This window comes from Poecile atricapillus, chromosome 31 (genome assembly GCF_030490865.1).
Source record: "Poecile atricapillus isolate bPoeAtr1 chromosome 31, bPoeAtr1.hap1, whole genome shotgun sequence".
NCBI classification, from domain to species: domain Eukaryota; kingdom Metazoa; phylum Chordata; class Aves; order Passeriformes; family Paridae; genus Poecile; species Poecile atricapillus.
In genome coordinates, this window is record NC_081279.1 from 3,036,896 (window position 1) to 3,054,371 (window position 17,476).

The 17,476-nt window shown below is 65.0% G+C and overlaps 2 protein-coding genes across 2 annotated transcripts; one reads left to right on the top strand and one right to left on the bottom strand.

Moving 5' to 3' along the window:
* Positions 1–1,857: 1,857 nt before the first annotated feature.
* LOC131590005 (collagen alpha-1(I) chain-like) lies at positions 1,858–3,982 on the bottom strand. Its single transcript, XM_058859795.1, has 2 exons — positions 3,449–3,982; positions 1,858–2,235 (listed from the first exon to the last, which is right to left on the bottom strand). Exons 1-2 carry the CDS (start codon positions 3,980–3,982, stop codon positions 1,858–1,860), a joined length of 912 nt encoding a protein of 303 aa, XP_058715778.1.
* SAMD4B (sterile alpha motif domain containing 4B) lies at positions 3,862–16,303 on the top strand. Its single transcript, XM_058859973.1, has 10 exons — positions 3,862–4,176; positions 7,514–7,945; positions 9,786–10,046; positions 10,129–10,238; positions 10,930–11,016; positions 12,072–12,309; positions 13,715–13,800; positions 13,884–14,005; positions 14,677–14,873; positions 16,113–16,303. Exons 1-10 carry the CDS (start codon positions 3,981–3,983, stop codon positions 16,286–16,288), a joined length of 1,905 nt encoding a protein of 634 aa, XP_058715956.1. The 5' UTR covers positions 3,862–3,980; the 3' UTR covers positions 16,289–16,303.
* Positions 16,304–17,476: the final 1,173 nt, after the last annotated feature.

A 17,476-nucleotide genomic window follows, 5' to 3' on the forward strand; every position in this document is an offset into this window, starting at 1 on the left:
ACACGGGGACACACAGACACGGGGATGGACACACGGACACACGGACAGAGCGACGGACACGGGGACACACGGACACGGGGACACACGGACACACGGACACGGGGATGGACACACGGACACACGGACAGAGCCACGGACACACGGACAGACACACGGACAGAGCGACGGACACAGGGACACACGGACAGACGGACAGACACACGGACAGAGCGACGGACACGGGGACACACGGACACGGGGATGGACACACGGACACATGGACAGACGGACAGAGCCACGGACACACGGACAGACACACGGACAGAGCGACGGACACAGGGACACACGGACAGACACACGGACAGACACACGGACAGACACACAGACAGACACACGGACACAGGGACGGACACATGGACACAGGGATGGACACACGGACACAGGGATGGACACAGGGACAGACACCGGCATGGACGCACAGACATAGGGACAGAGCCACAGACGGACACACGGACACAGGGATGGACACACGGACACAGGGATGGACACACGGACACACGGACACAGGGACAGACACACGGACACACGGACACAGGGATGGACACACGGACACAGGGACAGACATACGGACAGACACACAGAGCAATGGACACACGGACACAGGGACGGACACAGGGACAGACACACGGACGGACACACGGACACGCGGCCCCTTCAGACCCCCCCGCCCGTGGGACCCCCCCCTCGTGTCCCCCGGTTCTGTCCCTGCAGCCCCTCCCTGTCACACACGGACACACGGACAGACGGACAGACGGACAGACACACACAGACACACACACGGACAGACACACGGACAGACACACGGACACACACACGGACAGACACACGGACACACACAGGGACACACGGACAGACACACGGACACACGGACAGACAGACACACGGACACACACACGGACACACACACGGACAGACACACGGACACATGGACACACACAGGGACACACGGACAGACGGACACACGGACAGACACACGGACACACCAGGGACACACGGACACCAGGGACACGGGGACACGGGGACACTGGGGGACACTGGGGGACATTGGGGGGCACTGGGGGGACATTGGGGACACTGGGGGGGACACTGGGGGGACACTGGGGGACACTGGAGGACACTGGGGGACACTGGGGGACACTGGAGGACACTGGGGGACACTGGGGGGGACACTGGGGGACACTGGGGGATACTGGGGGATACTGGGGGACACTGGAGGACACTGGGGGACACTGGGGGGGACACTGGGGGACACTGGGGGACACTGGAGGACACTGGGGGACACTGGGGGGACATTGGGGACACTGGGGGGACACTGGGGGACACTGGGGGACACTGGGGGACACTGGGGGACACTGGGGGGACACTGGGGGACACTGGGGGACACTGGGGGGACACTGGGGGACACTGGGGGGCACTGGGGGGACACTGGGGGGACACTGGGGGACACTGGGGGACACTGGGGGACACTGGGGGGACACTGGGGGGACACTGGGGGACACTGGGAGGACACTGGGGGATACTGGGGGGACACTGGGGGACACTGGGGAGACACTGGGGGACACTGGGGGGACACTGGGGGACACTGGAGGACACTGGGGGGACATTGGGGACACTGGGGGGGGGGTCCCTGGGGCTCCCAGGCCCCACCCACGTCGCGGGCTGCGCGCGCTGCGGGGGAGGGCGTGGCCGCGGGGCGGGGCCTCTTTGATTGACAGCTGCGCTTCGGGGGCGGGGCCGCGGGGCGGGGCCTCTTTGATTGACAGCTGCGCTGCGGGGGCGTGGCCTCCTTGATTGACAGCTGCGCTGATGGGGCGTAGCTCAGAACGGGGCGTGGCCTCTTTGATTGACAGCTGCGCTGATGGGGGCGTGGCCAGCGCCAGGGGCGTGGCCAGCGTGGCGCACACCAGGCCACGCCCCCACGTCGCGCGCGCCCGCCCGCGCGGGGTCTCCTATTGGTCGCCGCGCGCGGTGGGCGGGGTCTCGAGGGGACCCCGCGCCGCTCAGCCCTCCCATTGGCCCGTCGGCGGCGGCGCCGTGACGCAGCGACGCAGCGTGCGTGTCGTACGCGCTGACGTTGCGCGGCGGCGGCGGCGGTGGTGAGTGAGGGGCGGCCGCGACCCCCGGGACCCCCCCGGGCTCCGGCGGATCCTCCCCGGCACCCCCGGGACGGGACCCCCCGCGCCCTCCGGGCCCCCCCTGGGCTCACCGAGCCCTCCCGGTCCTGGCCCCGGCTCCTGGAACTGGCCCCGGCCCCGCCGGGCCTGCGCCCCCTCCCTCCCCCGCCCCGCGCTGAGGGGAGAACGGGGGCGGCGGGAGCGGCGGGAGCGGGATCGGGCGGGCTGAGGGGACCGGGAGCGGCGGGAGCGGGATCGGGCGGGCTGAGGGGACCGGGAGCGGAGGGAGCGGGATCGGGCGGGCTGAGGGGACCGGGAGCGGCGGGAGCGGGATCGGGCGGGCTGAGGGGGCCGGGGGTGTCCCGGCAGGGGGACACCGGGGGGGTCCCGGCAGGGGGAGACCGGGGGGGTCCCGGCAGGGGGACACCGGCGGGTCCCGGCAGGGGGACACCGGCGGCTCCGTGCGGGGTCCCTGCAATCCGGGGGATCCCCGTGTTTGAGGGGGGCTCCGCGCGCCTTGGGAGCGCCCCCGGTCGCTTTGGGGCTCCTTGTCCGTTCTGGGGTGGCCCCGATTCCCGCCGGGGGTCACCGGTGCCCTGAGGGGGGATCCCTGATCTACCGGGGGTCTCTTGTCCCCTGAGGGGGGATCCCCGATTCCCCCGGGGATCACCGGTCCCCTGAGGGGGGATCCCCGATTCTCGCCGGGGGTCACCGGTTCCCGAGGGGGGACCCCCGATCTCCCGGGGGTCTCCTGTTCCCCGAGGGGGGATCCCTGATCTCCCGGGGGTCTCCTGTCCCCTGAGGGGGGATCCCCGATCTCCCAGGGGTCTCCTGTTCCCCGAGGGGGATCCCCGATCTCCCGGGGGTCTCCGGTTCCCCGAGGGGGATCCCCGATCTCCCGGGGGGTGAAGCCGCTCCGGGGGTCCCTGCGGGGGGGGTTCCTCGTCGCTTTTGGGGGTCTCCGGTTCCCCGAGGGGGATCCCCGATCTCCCGGGGGTGAAGCCGCTCCGGGGGTCCCTGCGGGGGGGGTTTCTCGTCGCTTTTGGGGGTCACCGGTCCCCTGAGGGGGGATCCCCGATCTCCCGGGGGGTCTCCGGTCCCCTGAGGGGGGATCCCCGATTCCCCCGGGGATCACCGGTCCCCCGAGTGGGGATCCCCGATCTCCCGGAGGTCTCCGGTTCCCCGAGGGGGGATCCCCGATCTCCCGGGGGTCTCCTGTTCCCCGAGTGGGGATCCCCGATCTCCCGGGGGTCTCCTGTTCCCCGAGTGGGGATCCCCGATCTCCCGCGGGTCACCGGTTCCCGAGGGGGGATCCCCGATCTCCCGGGGGTCTCCTGTCCCCTGAGGGGGGATCCCCGATCTCCCGGGGGTCTCCGGTTCCCCGAGGGGGGATCCCCGATCTCCCGGGGGTCTCCGGTTCCCCGAGGGGGATCCCCGATCTCCCGGGGGTCTCCGGTTCCCCGAGGGGGATCCCCGATCTCCCGGGGGTGAAGCCGCTCCGGGGGTCCCTGCGGGGGGGGTTCCTCGTCGCTTTTGGGGTTCGCTGTCCCGCCGGGGGTGGGGGTGGTCTGTTCCCCGCGGTTCCTGACCGTCCTCCCGGGGGGGATCTCCCGGTCCGGGGGATGCCGAGCCCCGAGCCCGTGTCCCGTCTCTCCGCAGGACTCTCCGGACCCTCCCCCGCGCTCCCAGCCCGGGGGGGCCCCTCGGCACCCCCCGCCCGCACCCCCCATGCGCTGCCCGGCCCGGGGGGGCCCCCCCGCCACGTGAGGGGGGGCAGGGCCGCCTCCCCTTTCCCCCCACCCCGGCCCCGCCGCCCCCAGCCCAGCCATGATGTTCCGGGACCAGGTGGGGATCGTGGCCGGCTGGTTCCGGGGCTGGAGCGAGTGCGAGCAGACGGTGGCACTGCTGGCGCTGCTCAAGCGCGTCACCCGCACCCAGGCGCGCTTCCTGCAGCTCTGCCTCGAGCACTCGCTGGCCGACTGTCCTGACATCCACCTGCTCGAGGCCGAGGCCAACAGCGCCGGTGAGGGGCGGCACCACGGGACTGGGGGGTGGAGAGGGGTTACGGGGGTCCTTGGGGGTGTTATGGGGTTTCTTGGGGGTGTTACGGGGTTCCTTGGGGGTGTTCCAGGGTTCCTTGGAGGTGTACCAGGGTTTCTTGGGGGTGTTACGGGGTTTCTTGGGGGTGTTCCAGGGTTCTTTGGGGGTGTTTTAGGGTTCCTTGGGGGTGTTCCAGGGTCCCTTGGGGGTGTTGTAGTGTTCCTTGGGGGTGTTACAGGGTTCCTTGGGGGTGGTTCCAGGGTTCCTTGGGGGTGTTTTAGGGTTCTTTGGGGGGGTTACAGTGTTCCTTGGGGGTGTACCAGTGTTCCTTGGGGGTGTACCAGGGTTCCTTGGTGGTGTACCAGGGTTCTTTGGGGGGCTTCCAGGGTTCCTTAGGGGTGTTATGGGGTTCCTGGGGGGTGTTACAGGATTCTTCGGGGGTGTTGTAGTGTTCCTTGGGGGTGTTGTAGGGTTCCTTGGTGGTGTTCCAGGGTTCCTTGGGGGTGTTATGGGGTTCCTTGGAGGTGTACCAGGGTTCCTTAGGGGTGTTATGGGGTTCCTTGGGGTGTTACAGGATACTTTGGGGGTGTTGTAGTGTTGCTTGGGGGTGTTACAGGGTTCCTTGGGAGTGTTATGGGGTTCCTTGGGGATGTTCCAGGGTTCTTTGGGCGTGTTTTAGGGTTCTTTGGGGATGTTCCAGGGTTCCTTGGGGGTGTTCCAGGGTTCCTTGGGGGGGTTCCAGGGTTCTTTGGGGGGTTCCAGGGTTCCTTGGGGGTGTTATGGGGTTCCTTGGGGGTGTTTCAGGGTTCCTTGGGGGTGTTATGGGGTTCCTTGGTGGTGTTATGGGGTTCCTTGGGGTTGTACCAGGGTTCCTTGGGGGTATTATGGGGTTCCTTGCGGTGTTACAGGATTCTTTGGGGGTGTTGTAGTGTTCCTTGGGGGTGTTCCAGGGTTCTTTGGGGGTGTTATGGGGTTCTTTGGGCGTGTTTTAGGGTTCTTTGGGGGGGTTCCAGGGTCCCTTGGGGAGGTTCCAGGGTTCCTTGGGGGTGTTATGGGGTTCCTTGGGGGTGTTGTAGGGTTCCTTGGTGGTGTTCCAGGGTTCTTTGGGGGTGTTCCAGGGTTCCTTGGGGGTGTTATGGGGTTCCTTGGGGTGTTCCAGGGTTCCTTGGGGGTGTTGTAGGGTTCCTTGGGGGTGTTCCAGGGTTCTTTGGGCGTGTTTTAGGGTTCTTTGGGAGGGTTCCAGGGTCCCTTGGGGGTGGTTACAGTGTTCCTTGGGGCTGTACCAGGGTTCCTTGGGGGTGTTGTAGGGTTCCTTGGTGGTGTTCCAGGGTTCTTTGGGGGTGTACCAGCGTTCCTTGGGGGTGTACCAGGGTTCCTTGGGCGTGTTATGGGGTTTCTTGGGGGTGTTATGGGGTTCCTTGGAGGTGTACCAGGGTTCCTTAGGGGTGTTATGGGGTTCCTTGCGGTGTTACAGGATTCTTTGGGGGTGTTGTAGTGTTCCTTGGGGGTGTTCCAGGGTTCCTTGGGGGTGTTGTAGGGTTCCTTGGGGGTGTTCCAGGGTTCTTTGGGCGTGTTTTAGGGTTCTTTGGGGGGGTTCCAGGGTTCCTTGGGGAGGTTCCAGGGTTCCTTGGGGGTGTTCCAGGGTTCTTTGGGGGGGGTTACAGTGTTCCTTGGAGGTGTACCAGGGTTCCTTGGGGGTGTTGTAGTGTTCCTTGGTGGTGTTCCAGGGTTCTTTGGGGGGGTTCCAGGGTTCTTTGGGGGGGTTCCAGGGTTCCTTGGGGGTGTTATGGGGTTCCTTGGGGGTGTTCCAGGGTTCTTTGGGGGGGTTCCAGGGTTCCTTGGGGGTGTACCAGGGTTCCTTGGGGGTGTACCAGGGTTCCTTGGGGGTTATGGGGTTCCTTGGGGGTGTTACAGGGTTTCTCAGGAGTGTTGTAGGGTTCCTTGGTGGTGTTCCGGGGTTCCTTGGTGGTGTTCCGGGGTTCCTTGGGGTTGTACCAGGGTTCCTTAGGGGTGTTACAGGATTCTTTGGGGGTGTTGTAGTGTTCTTTGGGGGTGTTACAGGGTTCCTTGGGAGTGTTATGGGGTTCCTTGGGGATGTTCCAGGGTTCTTTGGGCGTGTTTTAGAGTTCTTTGGGGGGGTTCCAGGGTTCTTTGGGGGTGTTTCAGGGTTCCTTGGGGGTGTTATGGGGTTCCTTGGGGGTGTTCCAGGGTTCCTTGGGGGTGTTGTAGGGTTCCTTGGGGATGTTCCAGGGTTCTTTGGGCGTGTTTTAGGGTTCTTTGGGGGGGTTCCAGGGTCCCTTGGGGGTGTTCCAGGGTTCTTTGGGGGTGGTTACAGTGTTCCTTGGAGGTGTACCAGGGTTCCTTGGGGGTGTTGTAGGGTTCCTTGGTGGTGTTCCAAGGTTCCTTGGGGGTGTTGTAGTGTTCCTTGGGGGGGTTCCAGGGTTCTTTGGGGGGGTTACGGGGTTCTTTGGGGGTGTTACGGGGTTCCTCAGGAGTGTTGTAGTGTTCCTTGGTGGTGTTGTAGGGTTCCTTGGGGGTGTTCCAGGGTTCCTCGGGGGTGTTCCAGGGTTCTTTGGGGGTGTTGTAGGTTTCCTGGGGGGTGTTCCAGGGTTCTTTGGGGTTGTTGTAGGTTTCCTGGGGGGTGTTCCAGGGTTCTTTGGGGGTGTTGTAGGTTTCCTGGGGGGTGTTCCAGGGTTCTTTGGGGTTGTACCAGGGTTCTTTGGGGGTGTTCCAGGGTTCTTTGGAGCTGTTGTAGGTTTCCTGGGGGGTGTTCCAGGGTTCTTTGGGGGTGTTGTAGGTTTCCTGGGGGGTGTTCCAGGGTTCTTTGGGGGTGTTCCAGGGTTCTTTGGGGGTGTTGTAGGTTTCCTGGGGGGTGTTCCAGGGTTCTTTGGGGGTGTTGTAGGTTTCCTGGGGGGTGTTCCAGGGTTCTTTGGGGGTGTTGTAGGGTTCTTTGGGGGTGTTGTAGGTTTCCTGGGGGGTTCCAGGGTTCTTTGGGGGTGTTGTAGGTTTCCTGGGGGGTGTTCCAGGGTTCTTTGGGGTTGTACCAGTGTTCCTGGGGGGTGTTCCAGGGTTCTTTGGGGGTGTTGTAGGTTTCCTGGGGGGTGTTCCAGGGTTCTTTGGGGGTGTTGTAGGTTTCCTGGGGGGTTTCAGGGTTCTTTGGGGGTGTTGTAGGTTTCCTGGGGGGTGTTGTCGGGCTCTCGTCAGCATCACCCGGCCTTTCGGGGGTTCCCCAACTCCCGTCCCTGTGTGTCCCCCGTCCCAGCTGCCACCCTGCGCCGTTCCCCGGAGCTCTCAGTGACTCTGTCCCGTCCCTGTCGCAGCTGCCATCTCCCAGTGGCCGCAGGAGCCGGCCGAGGCGGCGGTGGCCCTGCTGCTGGCCCACCTTCCCCTGCTGCAGCCGGGCAACGCCGCCGCCAAGGCCGAGTACATGAAGCGGCTGCAGAAGGTTCTGGCCGACGCCATCGAGAGCAATCGCTGCGTGGAGGAGTCGCGGCAGCTGCTCTCCTACGCCCTCATCCACCCCGCCACCACCGCCGACGACCGCAGCGCGCTGGCCCTGTGGCTCGGCCACCTGGAGGAGCGGCTGGCCCCGGCCGGGCCCCCCCAGCGCCGGCCCCCCGCACACGAGTGGCCCCCCGAGCCCCCCGAGCCCGGGGGCAGCGGGACACAGGGAGGGGGGACCTGGGCAGAGCAGCACCCACCGGGAACGGCCCCGCGGGAGAACGGGCACCCCCCGTTCCAGACCCCCACAGGTACCGGGGGAACGGGGGGACGGGGAGTTGGGGGAAAATGGGGAGAGTTGGGTAAAACGGGGGGGAAAGGGGTGGAATGGGGGAAAGGGGGAGGGAAATGGAAAATGGGGAGAGTTGGGGTAAAATGGGGGGGAAAGGGGTGGAATGGGGAGAATGGGGAAAAAGGGGAGGGAAATGGAAAATGGGGAGAATTGGGGTAAAACGGGGGGGAAAGGGGTGGGGAGATAGGAGGGGGAACGGGGAGAGTGGGGATAAAGGGGAGGGAAATGGAAAATGGGGGGGAATTGGGGTAAAATGGGGGAGAAAGGTGGGGAATGGGGAGAAAGGGGAGGGAAATGGAAAATGGGGAGAATTGGGGTAAAACGGGGGGGAAAGGGGTGGAATGGGGAAAAAGGGGAGGGAAATGGAAAATGGGGAGAGTTGGGTAAAACAGGGGGGAAGGTGGGGAATGGGGAAAATGGGGAGGGAAATGGAAAATGGGGAGAATTGGGGTAAAACGGGGGAAAGGGGTGGAATGGGGAGAATGGGGAAAAAGGGGAGGGAAATGGAAAATGGGGAGAATTGGGGTAAAACGGGGGGGAAAGGTGGGGAATGGGGAAAAGGGGGAGGGAAATGGAAAATGGGGAGAGTTGGGGTAAAACGGGGGGGAAAGGTGGGGAAATAGGAGGAGGAGTGGGGAAAAAGGGGAGAGAAATGGAAAATGGGGAGAATTGGGGTAGAACAGGGGGGAAAGGTGGGGAAATAGGAGGAGAAGTGGGGAAAAAGGAGAGGGAAATGGAAAATGGGGAGAATTGGGGTAAAATGGGGGGAAAGTGGTGGAATGGGGAAAAAGGAGAGGGAAATGGAAAATGGGGAGAATTGGGGTAAAACGGGGGAAAGGGGTGGAATGGGGAGAATGGGGAAAAAGGGGAGGGAAATGGAAAATGGGGAGAGTTGGGGTAAAACGGGGGAAAGGGGTGGAATGGGGAAAAAGGGGAGAATGGGGAGGGAAATGGAAAATGGGGAGACTTGGGGTAAAACAGGGGGAAAGGGGTGGGGAGATAGGAGGGGAAATGGGGAGAGTGGGGATAAAGGGGAGGGAAATGGAAAATGGGGGGGAATTGGGGTAAAATGGGGGGGAAAGATGGGGAAATAGATGGAGAAATGGGGAAAAAGGGGAGGGAAATGGAAAATGGGGAGAATTGGGGTAAAACGGGGGGGAAAGGGGTGGGGAAATAGGAGGGGGAACGGGAAGAGTGGGGAGAAAGGGGAGGGAAATGGAAAATGGGGGAGAATTGGAATAAAATGGGGGGGAAAGGTGGGGAATGGGGAGAATGGGGAAAAAGGGGAGGGAAATGGAAAATGGGGAGAATTGGGGTAAAACGGGGGGTGAAGGAGTGGGGAAATAGGAGGAGGAATGGGGAGAATGGGGAGAAAGGGGAGGGAAATGGAAAATGGGGAGAATTGGGGTAAAACGGGGGTGAAGTGTGAGGAAGTAGGAGGAATGGGGAGAGTGGGGAAAAAGGGGAGGAAATGGGGAAAAATGGGGGGGAATTGAGGAAAAGGGGAGGAGGAAGAAGAGAAAAGGGAGGAAGGGGTGGTGGAAGAGTGGGGGGAAAGCAGCTGGGAGTGGGGACAGGGAGGGGTGGGCAAGGGTCAGATGATGGGGAAGGGGCCAGAGGGACCCTGGAGGTCAATGAGGGGATTGGGAAAAGGGGTTGGGGGGTCCTGGGGGATATGGGGAGGGGGCTGGGTGGGGTTCCACCCACTGGGGAGGGACGAGGGGCTCTGGGAGGGGTCCCAGGGCCTGGGGAAGGGTCTCTGGAGCCCCCTCCCAGCCCTGTCCCCGCTGTGTCCCCAGCCCTGCCGTGCCAGCTGCACCCCAGCCCCCTGAAGCGCTCGCTGGCGCTGGTGCCCGGCAGCCCCCAGCCCGGCCCGGGTGGTGACTGGGGGGGCTCGGGGGGGCCCGAGGACCCCCCCACGGCACCCCGGGGACCCCCCCCGGCGTTCGGGGAGCACGCGCCGCTGTCCCCGCAGAGCAGCGTGGCCTCGTCGGGCAGCGAGCACACCGAGGAGCCCGGCGGGAGAAACTCCTTCCAGGAGGACGGCAGCGGCATGAAGGGTGGGCGGGGGGCTCCGGGGAGCTCGGGGGGGGTCCTGGGGGGCTGCTCCCACCTCACACCCCCCCGGGGCCCCCTCCCCAGATGTCCCCTCGTGGCTGAAGAGCCTGCGGCTGCACAAGTACGCGGCGCTGTTCGCACAGATGAGCTACGAGGAGATGATGACGCTGACAGAGCATCACCTGGAGTCCCAGGTGAGCCCCTCCTGGCCTGGGGGGGGACACGGGACACTGGGAGGGGACACTGGGACACTGGGAGGGGACAGGGGACACTGGGAGGGGACAGGGGACACTGGGAGGGGACACGGGGACACTGGGAGGGGACACGGGGACACTGGGAGGGGACACGGGGACAGTGGGAGGGGACACTGGAACACTGGGAGGGGACACTGGAACACTGGGAGGGGGACACTGGGACACTGGGAGGGGACACTGGAACACTGGGAGGGGACACTGGGAGGGGACACTGGGACACTGGGAGGGGACACTGGGACACTGGGACACTGGGAGGGGACACTGGGACACTGGGACACTGGGACACTGGGAGGGGACACTGGGACACTGGGACACTGGGAGGAGACACTGGGACACTGGGACACTGGGAGGGGACAGGGGGACACTGGGACACTGGGAGGGGACACTGGGACACTGGGAGGGGACACTGGGAGGCTGGGAGGGGACACTGGGACACTGGGACACTGGGAGGGGACACTGGAACACTGGGAGGGGACACTGGGACACTAAGAGGGGACACTGGGAGGCTGGGACGGGACACTGGGGCGCTGGGAGGGGACACTGGGAGGCCAGGAGGGGACACTGGGACACTGGGATGCCCCCAGAGCCGTGTGACACCCCCAGAGCCACCTGACACCCCTGTCCCCTCCAGAACGTCACTAAAGGCGCTCGGCACAAGATCGCCCTGAGCATCCAGAAGCTGCGGGAGCGGCAGAGCGTCCTCAGGGCACTGGAGAAGGTCACTGGGGGCACTGGGAGGGCACTGGGAGGGAGTGGGGGGCACTGGGAGGGCACTGGGAGGGAGTGGGGGGCACTGGGAGGGCACTGGGAGGGCACTGGGAGGGCAATGAGGGGCACTGGGAGGGCACTGGGAGGGAGTGGGGGGCACTGGGAGAGCACTGGGGGACACTGGGAGGGAGTGGGGGGCACTGGGGGACACTGGGAGGGACTGGGGGGCACTGGGAGGGCACTGAGGGGCACTGGGACGGCACTGGGAGGGAGTGGGGGGCACTGGGAGGGAGTGGGGGGCACTGGGAGGGCACTGGGGGACACTGGGAGGGCACTGGGAGGGAGTGGGGGGCACTGGGAGGGCACTGGGGGACACTGGGAGGGCACTGGGAGGGAGTGGGGGGCACTGGGAGGGCACTGGGGGGCACTGGGATGGAGTGGGACTGGGAGGGTCTGGGGGTCACTGGGTTGGTGTGGGGGGTCCCCAGTGTCCCCAGAGCTCCTGGAGGGGGTCCCCGGTGTCCCCAGAGCCTGGCAGTGACTCCAGGGCTGCTGCTGGGGGGGTTCACCGTGTCCCCAAGGATGGATCAGGGTGTCCCCAGTGTCCCCAGAGCTGGGATGGTTCTCAGTGTCCCCAAGGATGGATCAGGGTGTCCCCAAGGATGGATTGGGGTGTCCCCAGTGTCCCCAGAGCTGGGATGGTTCTCCACGTCCCCAGGGATGGACCAGGGTGTCCCCAAGGATGGATCAGGGTGTCCCCAAGGATGGATTGTGGTGTCCCCCATGTCCCCAGAGCTGGGATGGTTCTCAGTGTCCCCAAGGATGGACCAGGGTGTCCCCAGAGCTGGGATGGTTCTCAGTGTCCCCAGGGATGGATCAGGGTGTCCCCAAGGATGGTTCTCAGTGTCCCCAAGGATGGACCGGGGTGTCCCCAAGGATGGACCAGGGTGTCCCCAAGGATGGATCAGGGTGTCCCCCGTGTCCCCAGAGCTGGGATGGTTCTCCACATCCCCCACCTTCCAGGGGGTGTCCCTGATGTCCCCTCCCCGTGTCCCCCTCCCCCAGGACATCCTCGAGGGGGGCAACCTGTGGACGGCTCTGCAGGAGCTGCAGCAGATCCTGGTCACCCCCATCAAAGCCTTCCGGCCCCCCCCGGCCGCGCCCCCTCCCCCCGGACCCCCCGACGGGGCCCCCCCCGACGCCTTCGCGCCCCCCCCGGCCCCCGGGCCCGAGGCCGAGGCCCCCGCGGCGCCCGTCCCCGACGGGGACATCCCGGGCCAGTTCACCCGGGTGATGGGCAAGGGTGAGCGGGGACCCCCGGGAGGGGACAGGGGACAGCCCCAGGGGGAGGGGGGAGGGTCTGGGGGGGGTCCCAGAGCTCTAAAAGGGGTCTGGGGAGGGGTCCCAGGGCTCTGAATGGGGTCAGGGTCTGGGGAGGGGTCCCAGAGCTCTAAAAGGGGTTCAGGGTTTGGGGAGGGGTCCCAGAGCTCTAAAAGGGGTTCAGGGTTTGGGGAGGGGTCCCAGAGCTCTAAAAGGGGTTCAGGGTTTGGGGAGGGGTCCCAGAGCTCTGAATGGGGTCAGGGTTTGGGGAGGGGTCCCAGAGCTCTAAAAGGGTTCAGGGTCTGGGGAGGGGTCCCAGAGCTCTAAAAGGGGTTCAGGGTTTGGGGAGGGGTCCCAGAGCTCTAGAAGGGGTTTGGGGAGGGGTCCCAGAGCTCTGAATGGGGTCAGGGTTTGGGGAGGGGTCCCAGAGCTCTAAAAGGGGTTTGGGGGGGTCCCAGAGCTCTAGAAGGGGTTTGGGGAGGGGTCCCAGAGCTCTGAATGGGGTCAGGGTTTGGGGAGGGGTCCCAGAGCTCTAAAAGGGGTTTGGGGAGGGGTCCCAGAGCTCTAGAAGGGGTTCGGGAGGGTCCCAGGGGTGTTTTAGAGGTGTCTCAAGGGGTTGGGGTGGGGTTTTGGGGTGATTTTGGGGGTTTTGGGGGTTTTGGGCACCTCTGACCCCCCTGCAGTGTGCACCCAGCTCCTGGGGCTGTCCCTGGGGTTTGGGGTGGGGTTTTGGGGTGATTTCGGGGGTTTTTGGGGGTTCTGGGGACCCCTGACCCCCCCGCAGTGTGCACCCAGCTCCTGGGGCTGTCCCTGGGGTTTGGGGTGGGTTTGGGGGGTTTTGGGGTGATTTTGGGGTGATTTTGGGGGGTCTGGGCACCCCTGACCCCCCCGCAGCGTGCACCCAGCTTCTGGGGCTGTCCCTGGGGTTTGGGGTGGGGTTTTGGGGTGATTTTGGGGGTTTGGGTATTCCTGACCCCTCTGCAGTGTGCACCCAGCTCCTGGGGCTGTCCCTGGGTTTGGGGTGAGGTTTTGGGGTGATTTTGGGGGTTTTGGGGGGTTTTGGGCACCCCTGACCCCTCTGCAGTGTGCACCCAGCTCCTGGGGCTGTCCCAAGGTTTTGGGGTGGGGTTTTGGGGTGGGTTTTGGGGTGATTTTGGGGGGTTTGGGTACTCCTGACCCCTCTGCAGTGTGCACCCAGCTCCTGGGGCTGTCCCTGGGGTTTGGGGTGAGGTTTTGGGGTGATTTTGGGGTGATTTTGGGGGTTTGGGTACTCCTGACCCCTCTGCAGTGTGCACCCAGCTCCTGGGGCTGTCCTGGGGTTTGGGGTGGGGTTTTGGGGTGATTTTGGGGGTTTTTGGGGGGTCTGGGCACCCCTGACCCCTCTGCAGTGTGCACCCAGCTCCTGGTGTCGCGGCCGGACGAGGAGAACATCACCAGTTACCTCCAGCTGCTCGAGAAGTGCCTGAGCCATGAGGTACCCTCGGGGGGGGTCCCAGGGGTCCTGGGGGGTTCCCCAAACCTCGGGGACCCCCCCATGACCCCCCCGGGCCCCCCCAGGCGTTCACGGAGACGCAGAAGAAGCGGCTCCAGTCCTGGAAGCAGCAGGTGCTGAAGCTGCTCCGCGCCTTCCCCAAGAAGGGGCCCCTGGACGGCCCCCCCGGATACCGGCCCCCCAAAAGGTACTGGGGGGCTCCAGGACCCCCCAGACCCCCCCAAAAACCCCATTTCCATTCCCTGGGGGGGTTTCTCCTCCTCCCTCCGGGTGATTTTACCTCCCACCCCAACCTGGGGGGGGTCAAAGGGGTCTCTCCCCACCTCCCCCCACCCCAATTTCCCAGTCTCCCCAGTTTGGGGGTGTGGGGGGAGCTGTCTGCCCCGTTCTGGGGGGGTTTCTCCTCCTCCCTCCAGGTGATTTTATCTCTCACCCCAACCTGGGGGGGTCAAAGGGGTCTCCCCCCACCCCAATTCCCAATTTCCCAGTCTCCCCAGTTTGGGGGTGTGGGGGGGGGCTGTCTGCCCCGTTCTGGGGGGGTTTCTCCTCCTCCCTCCGGGTGATTTTACCTCTCACCCCAACCTGGGGGGGTCTCCCCCCACCCCAATTTCCCAATTTCCCAGTCTCCCCAGTTTGGGGGTGTGGGGGGGGCTGTCTGCCCTGTTCTGGGGGGGTTTCTCCTCCCTCCAGGTGATTTTATCTCCCACCCCAACCTGGGGGGGGTCAAAGGGGTCTGCCCCCCACCCCAATTTCCCAGTCTCCCCAGTTTGGGGGTGTGTGGGGGGGGCTGTCTCCCCCTTTCTGGGGGGTTTTGGGGGGTCTCAGCCCCCTCTGACCCCCCCATTTCCCCCCCCCCAGCTGGGCCTTCGGCTCCAACTCTCTCCCCATAGCTGGCTCTGTGGGGGGGGGGGCGGCGGGGGGGGGGCCGCCCCTTCGCGCTGCCCCCCCGGGCCCTGCCCCCCCCCGCCCGCCTGGGGCTGCTGGGACCCCCCGGGGGGGCCCCGACCCCCAGAGCCCCCCTCGGAGCCCCCCCCTTGGGCACACAGGGACGGCAGGTGGGTCTGGGGGGAACGGGGGAGAGGGGGAGGAGGCTGGGGGGGCAGGTGAGGATTGGGGGGGAACGGGGAGAGGGGAGAGGGGGAGGATGCTGGGGGGCAGAGGAGGATTGGGGGGAGGGTTTGAGGGGGATTTGGGGTTTAGGGGGAGAGGGGGAGGAGGCTGGGGGGGCAGAGGAGGATTGGGGGGAGGGTTTAGGGGGAGAGGGAGAGGATGCTGGGGGGCAGGTGAGGATTGGGGGGGAGGGTTTAGGGGGAGAGGGGGAGGAGGCTGGAGGCTGGGGGGGGCAGAGGAGGATTGGGGGGAGGGTTTAGGGGGAGAGGGGGAGGATGCTGGGGGGCAGGTGAGGATTTGGGGGGAGGGTTTGAGGGGGATTTGGGGTGGGGGTTTTGGGGGAGGTTTTGGGGGGTGTTTGGGGGGTAGATGAGGATTGGGGGGAGGGTTTGAGGGGGATATGGGGATTTGGGGAGGGGGTTTTGTGGAGGTTTTGGGGGAAGATTCTGGGGGTGTTTGGGGGGGCAGATGAGGATTTGGGGGGAGGGTTTAGGGGGAGATGGGGATTTGGGGTGGGGGCTTTGGGGAGGTTTAGGGGGAGGATTCTGGGGGGTGTTTTGGGGGGGAAACGAGGGTTTGGGGGGAGGGTTTAGGGGGATTTGGGGATTGGGGTGGGGATTTTGGGGAGGTTTGGGGGGATTTTGGGGAGGTTGGGGAGGGATTTGGGGAGTGAGGGTGGGGTGGGATTTTGGGGAGGTTTTGAGGGGGATTTTGGGGAGGTTGGGGCAGGAGGATTTTAGGGCAGAGATGAGGATTTGGGGGATGGGGGATTTGGGGAGGATGGTTGGGAGGGATTGGGGAGGGGATTGGGGGAGGTTTAGGGAGTTGGGATTTGGTGGGGGGATTGGGGGGAGTTTTGGGGGGAGGGGTTTTGGGGGCGGATTTGGGGGGGTTTTGGGAGGTGGGGATGGATTTTGGGGGGAGATTGGGGGGTGGGGTGGGGAGGTTTTGGGGGGTTTTGGGGGGAGGTTTGGGGCAGGATGGGTGGGGTGGGGATTTGGGGTGGTGGGGGATTTTGGGGAGGTGGGGGGATTGGGTGGGGGTGGGGGGGTGCAGATCCACCTGCCCTTGGTTGTTTTTATTTGTGTTGGGGGTCTCCCTCTCCCCTGGAGACCTTTCTGGGGGGCTCCCCCCACCCTGGGGGTGCTGCCCCCCCCCCCGGTAACCCCCTGGTTCCCCCCCAGAGCCCTTTGGTTCGGGGCCGGGGGGGGCGCGGGGGGGTCCCCGGGAGCCGCGGGGCCGTGCAGAGGACGCACTCCCTGCCCGTGCACAGCTCGGCCCTGCTCGCCTTCCCACAGGGTACGGGAATGGGGACCCCGAAACGGGGAGGGGACCCCAAAACGGGAACGGGGGACCCTGAAACAGGAACGGGGACCCCAAAACAACGGGAATGGGGACCCCAAAACAACGGGAATGGGACCCCGAAAAAACGGGAATGGGACCCCGAAAAAACGGGGAGGGGACCCCAAAACAACGGGAATGGGGACCCTGAAACAACGGGGAGGGGGACCCCGAAAAAACGGGGAGGGGACCCCGAAACAACGGGAAAAGGGACCCCAAAACAACGGGGAGGGGACCCCAAAACAACGGGAATGGGGACCCCAAAACAACGGGAACGGGGACCCCAAAACAGGAACGGGGGACCCTGAAACGGGAACGGGGGACCCCAAAACAACGGGGAGGGGACCCCGAAAAAACGGGGAGGGGACCCCGAAACAACGGGAAAAGGGACCCCAAAACAACGGGGAGGGGACCCCGAAACAACGGGGAGGGGGACCCCCAAAACAACGGGAGGGGGGACCCCCAAAACAACGGGAATGGGGGACCCTGAAACGGGAACAGGGACCCCAAAACAACGGGAACGGGGACCCCAAAACAACGGGAACGGGGACCCCAAAACGGGGAGGGGGACCCCAAAACAACGGGAACGGGGACCCCAAAACAACGGGAATGGGGACCCCAAAACAACGGGAACGGGGACCCCAAAACCGGGAGGGGGACCCCAAATGGGGGGAGAGGGACCCTGAAATGGGGGAGAGGGACCCCAAATGGGGAGAGGACCCCAAATGGGAACGGGCACCCCAAAACGGGAACGGGCACCCCAAAACGGGGAGAGGGACCCCAAACGGGAATGGGCACCCCAAAACGGGAACAGGCACCCCAAATGGGGAGAGGGACCCTGAAACGGGGAGAGGGACCCTGAAATGGGGAGAGGGGGACCCCGAAACAGGGAGAGGGACCCCAAAACAGGGAGAGGGACCCTGAAATGGGGGGAGGGACCCTGAGATGTGGGGAGAGGGACCCCGAAATGGGGGGAGAGGGACCCCAAAATGTGGGGAGACCCCTGGAATGGGGAGAGGGACCCCGAAATGCAGGGGAGGGGGGCTGAAATGGGGCGAGGGGTAAAGAAATGGGGAGGGGGGAATGGGGAGAGGGACCCCCAAAATGTGGGGAGACCCTGGAATGGGGGAAGGAGAGGAATTTGGGGAGGGGGAATTTGGGGGGATTTGGGGAGGGGGAATTTGGGGGGATTTGGGGAGGGGGATTT

What these genes read in the sequence shown, in the direction of transcription:
- SAMD4B (XM_058859973.1), top strand. Translation starts at nt 3,981, where the DNA reads ATGATGTTCCGGGACCAGGTGGGGATCGTGGCCGGCTGGTTCCGGGGC. An exon ending in TCCTCAGGGCACTGGAGAAG is followed by an intron (nt 11,017 to 12,071) that starts GTCACTGGGGGC and finishes CCCCTCCCCCAG; the next exon opens with GACATCCTCGAGGGGGGCAA. An exon ending in CACCCGGGTGATGGGCAAGG is followed by an intron (nt 12,310 to 13,714) that starts GTGAGCGGGGAC and finishes ACCCCTCTGCAG; the next exon opens with TGTGCACCCAGCTCCTGGTG.
- LOC131590005 (XM_058859795.1), bottom strand. Translation starts at nt 3,982, where the DNA reads ATGGCTGGGCTGGGGGCGGCGGGGCCGGGGTGGGGGGAAAGGGGAGGC. An exon ending in GGATCCCCCCTCGGGAACCG is followed by an intron (nt 2,236 to 3,448) that starts GTGACCCGCGGG and finishes CGGTGAGCCCAG; the next exon opens with GGGGGGCCCGGAGGGCGCGG.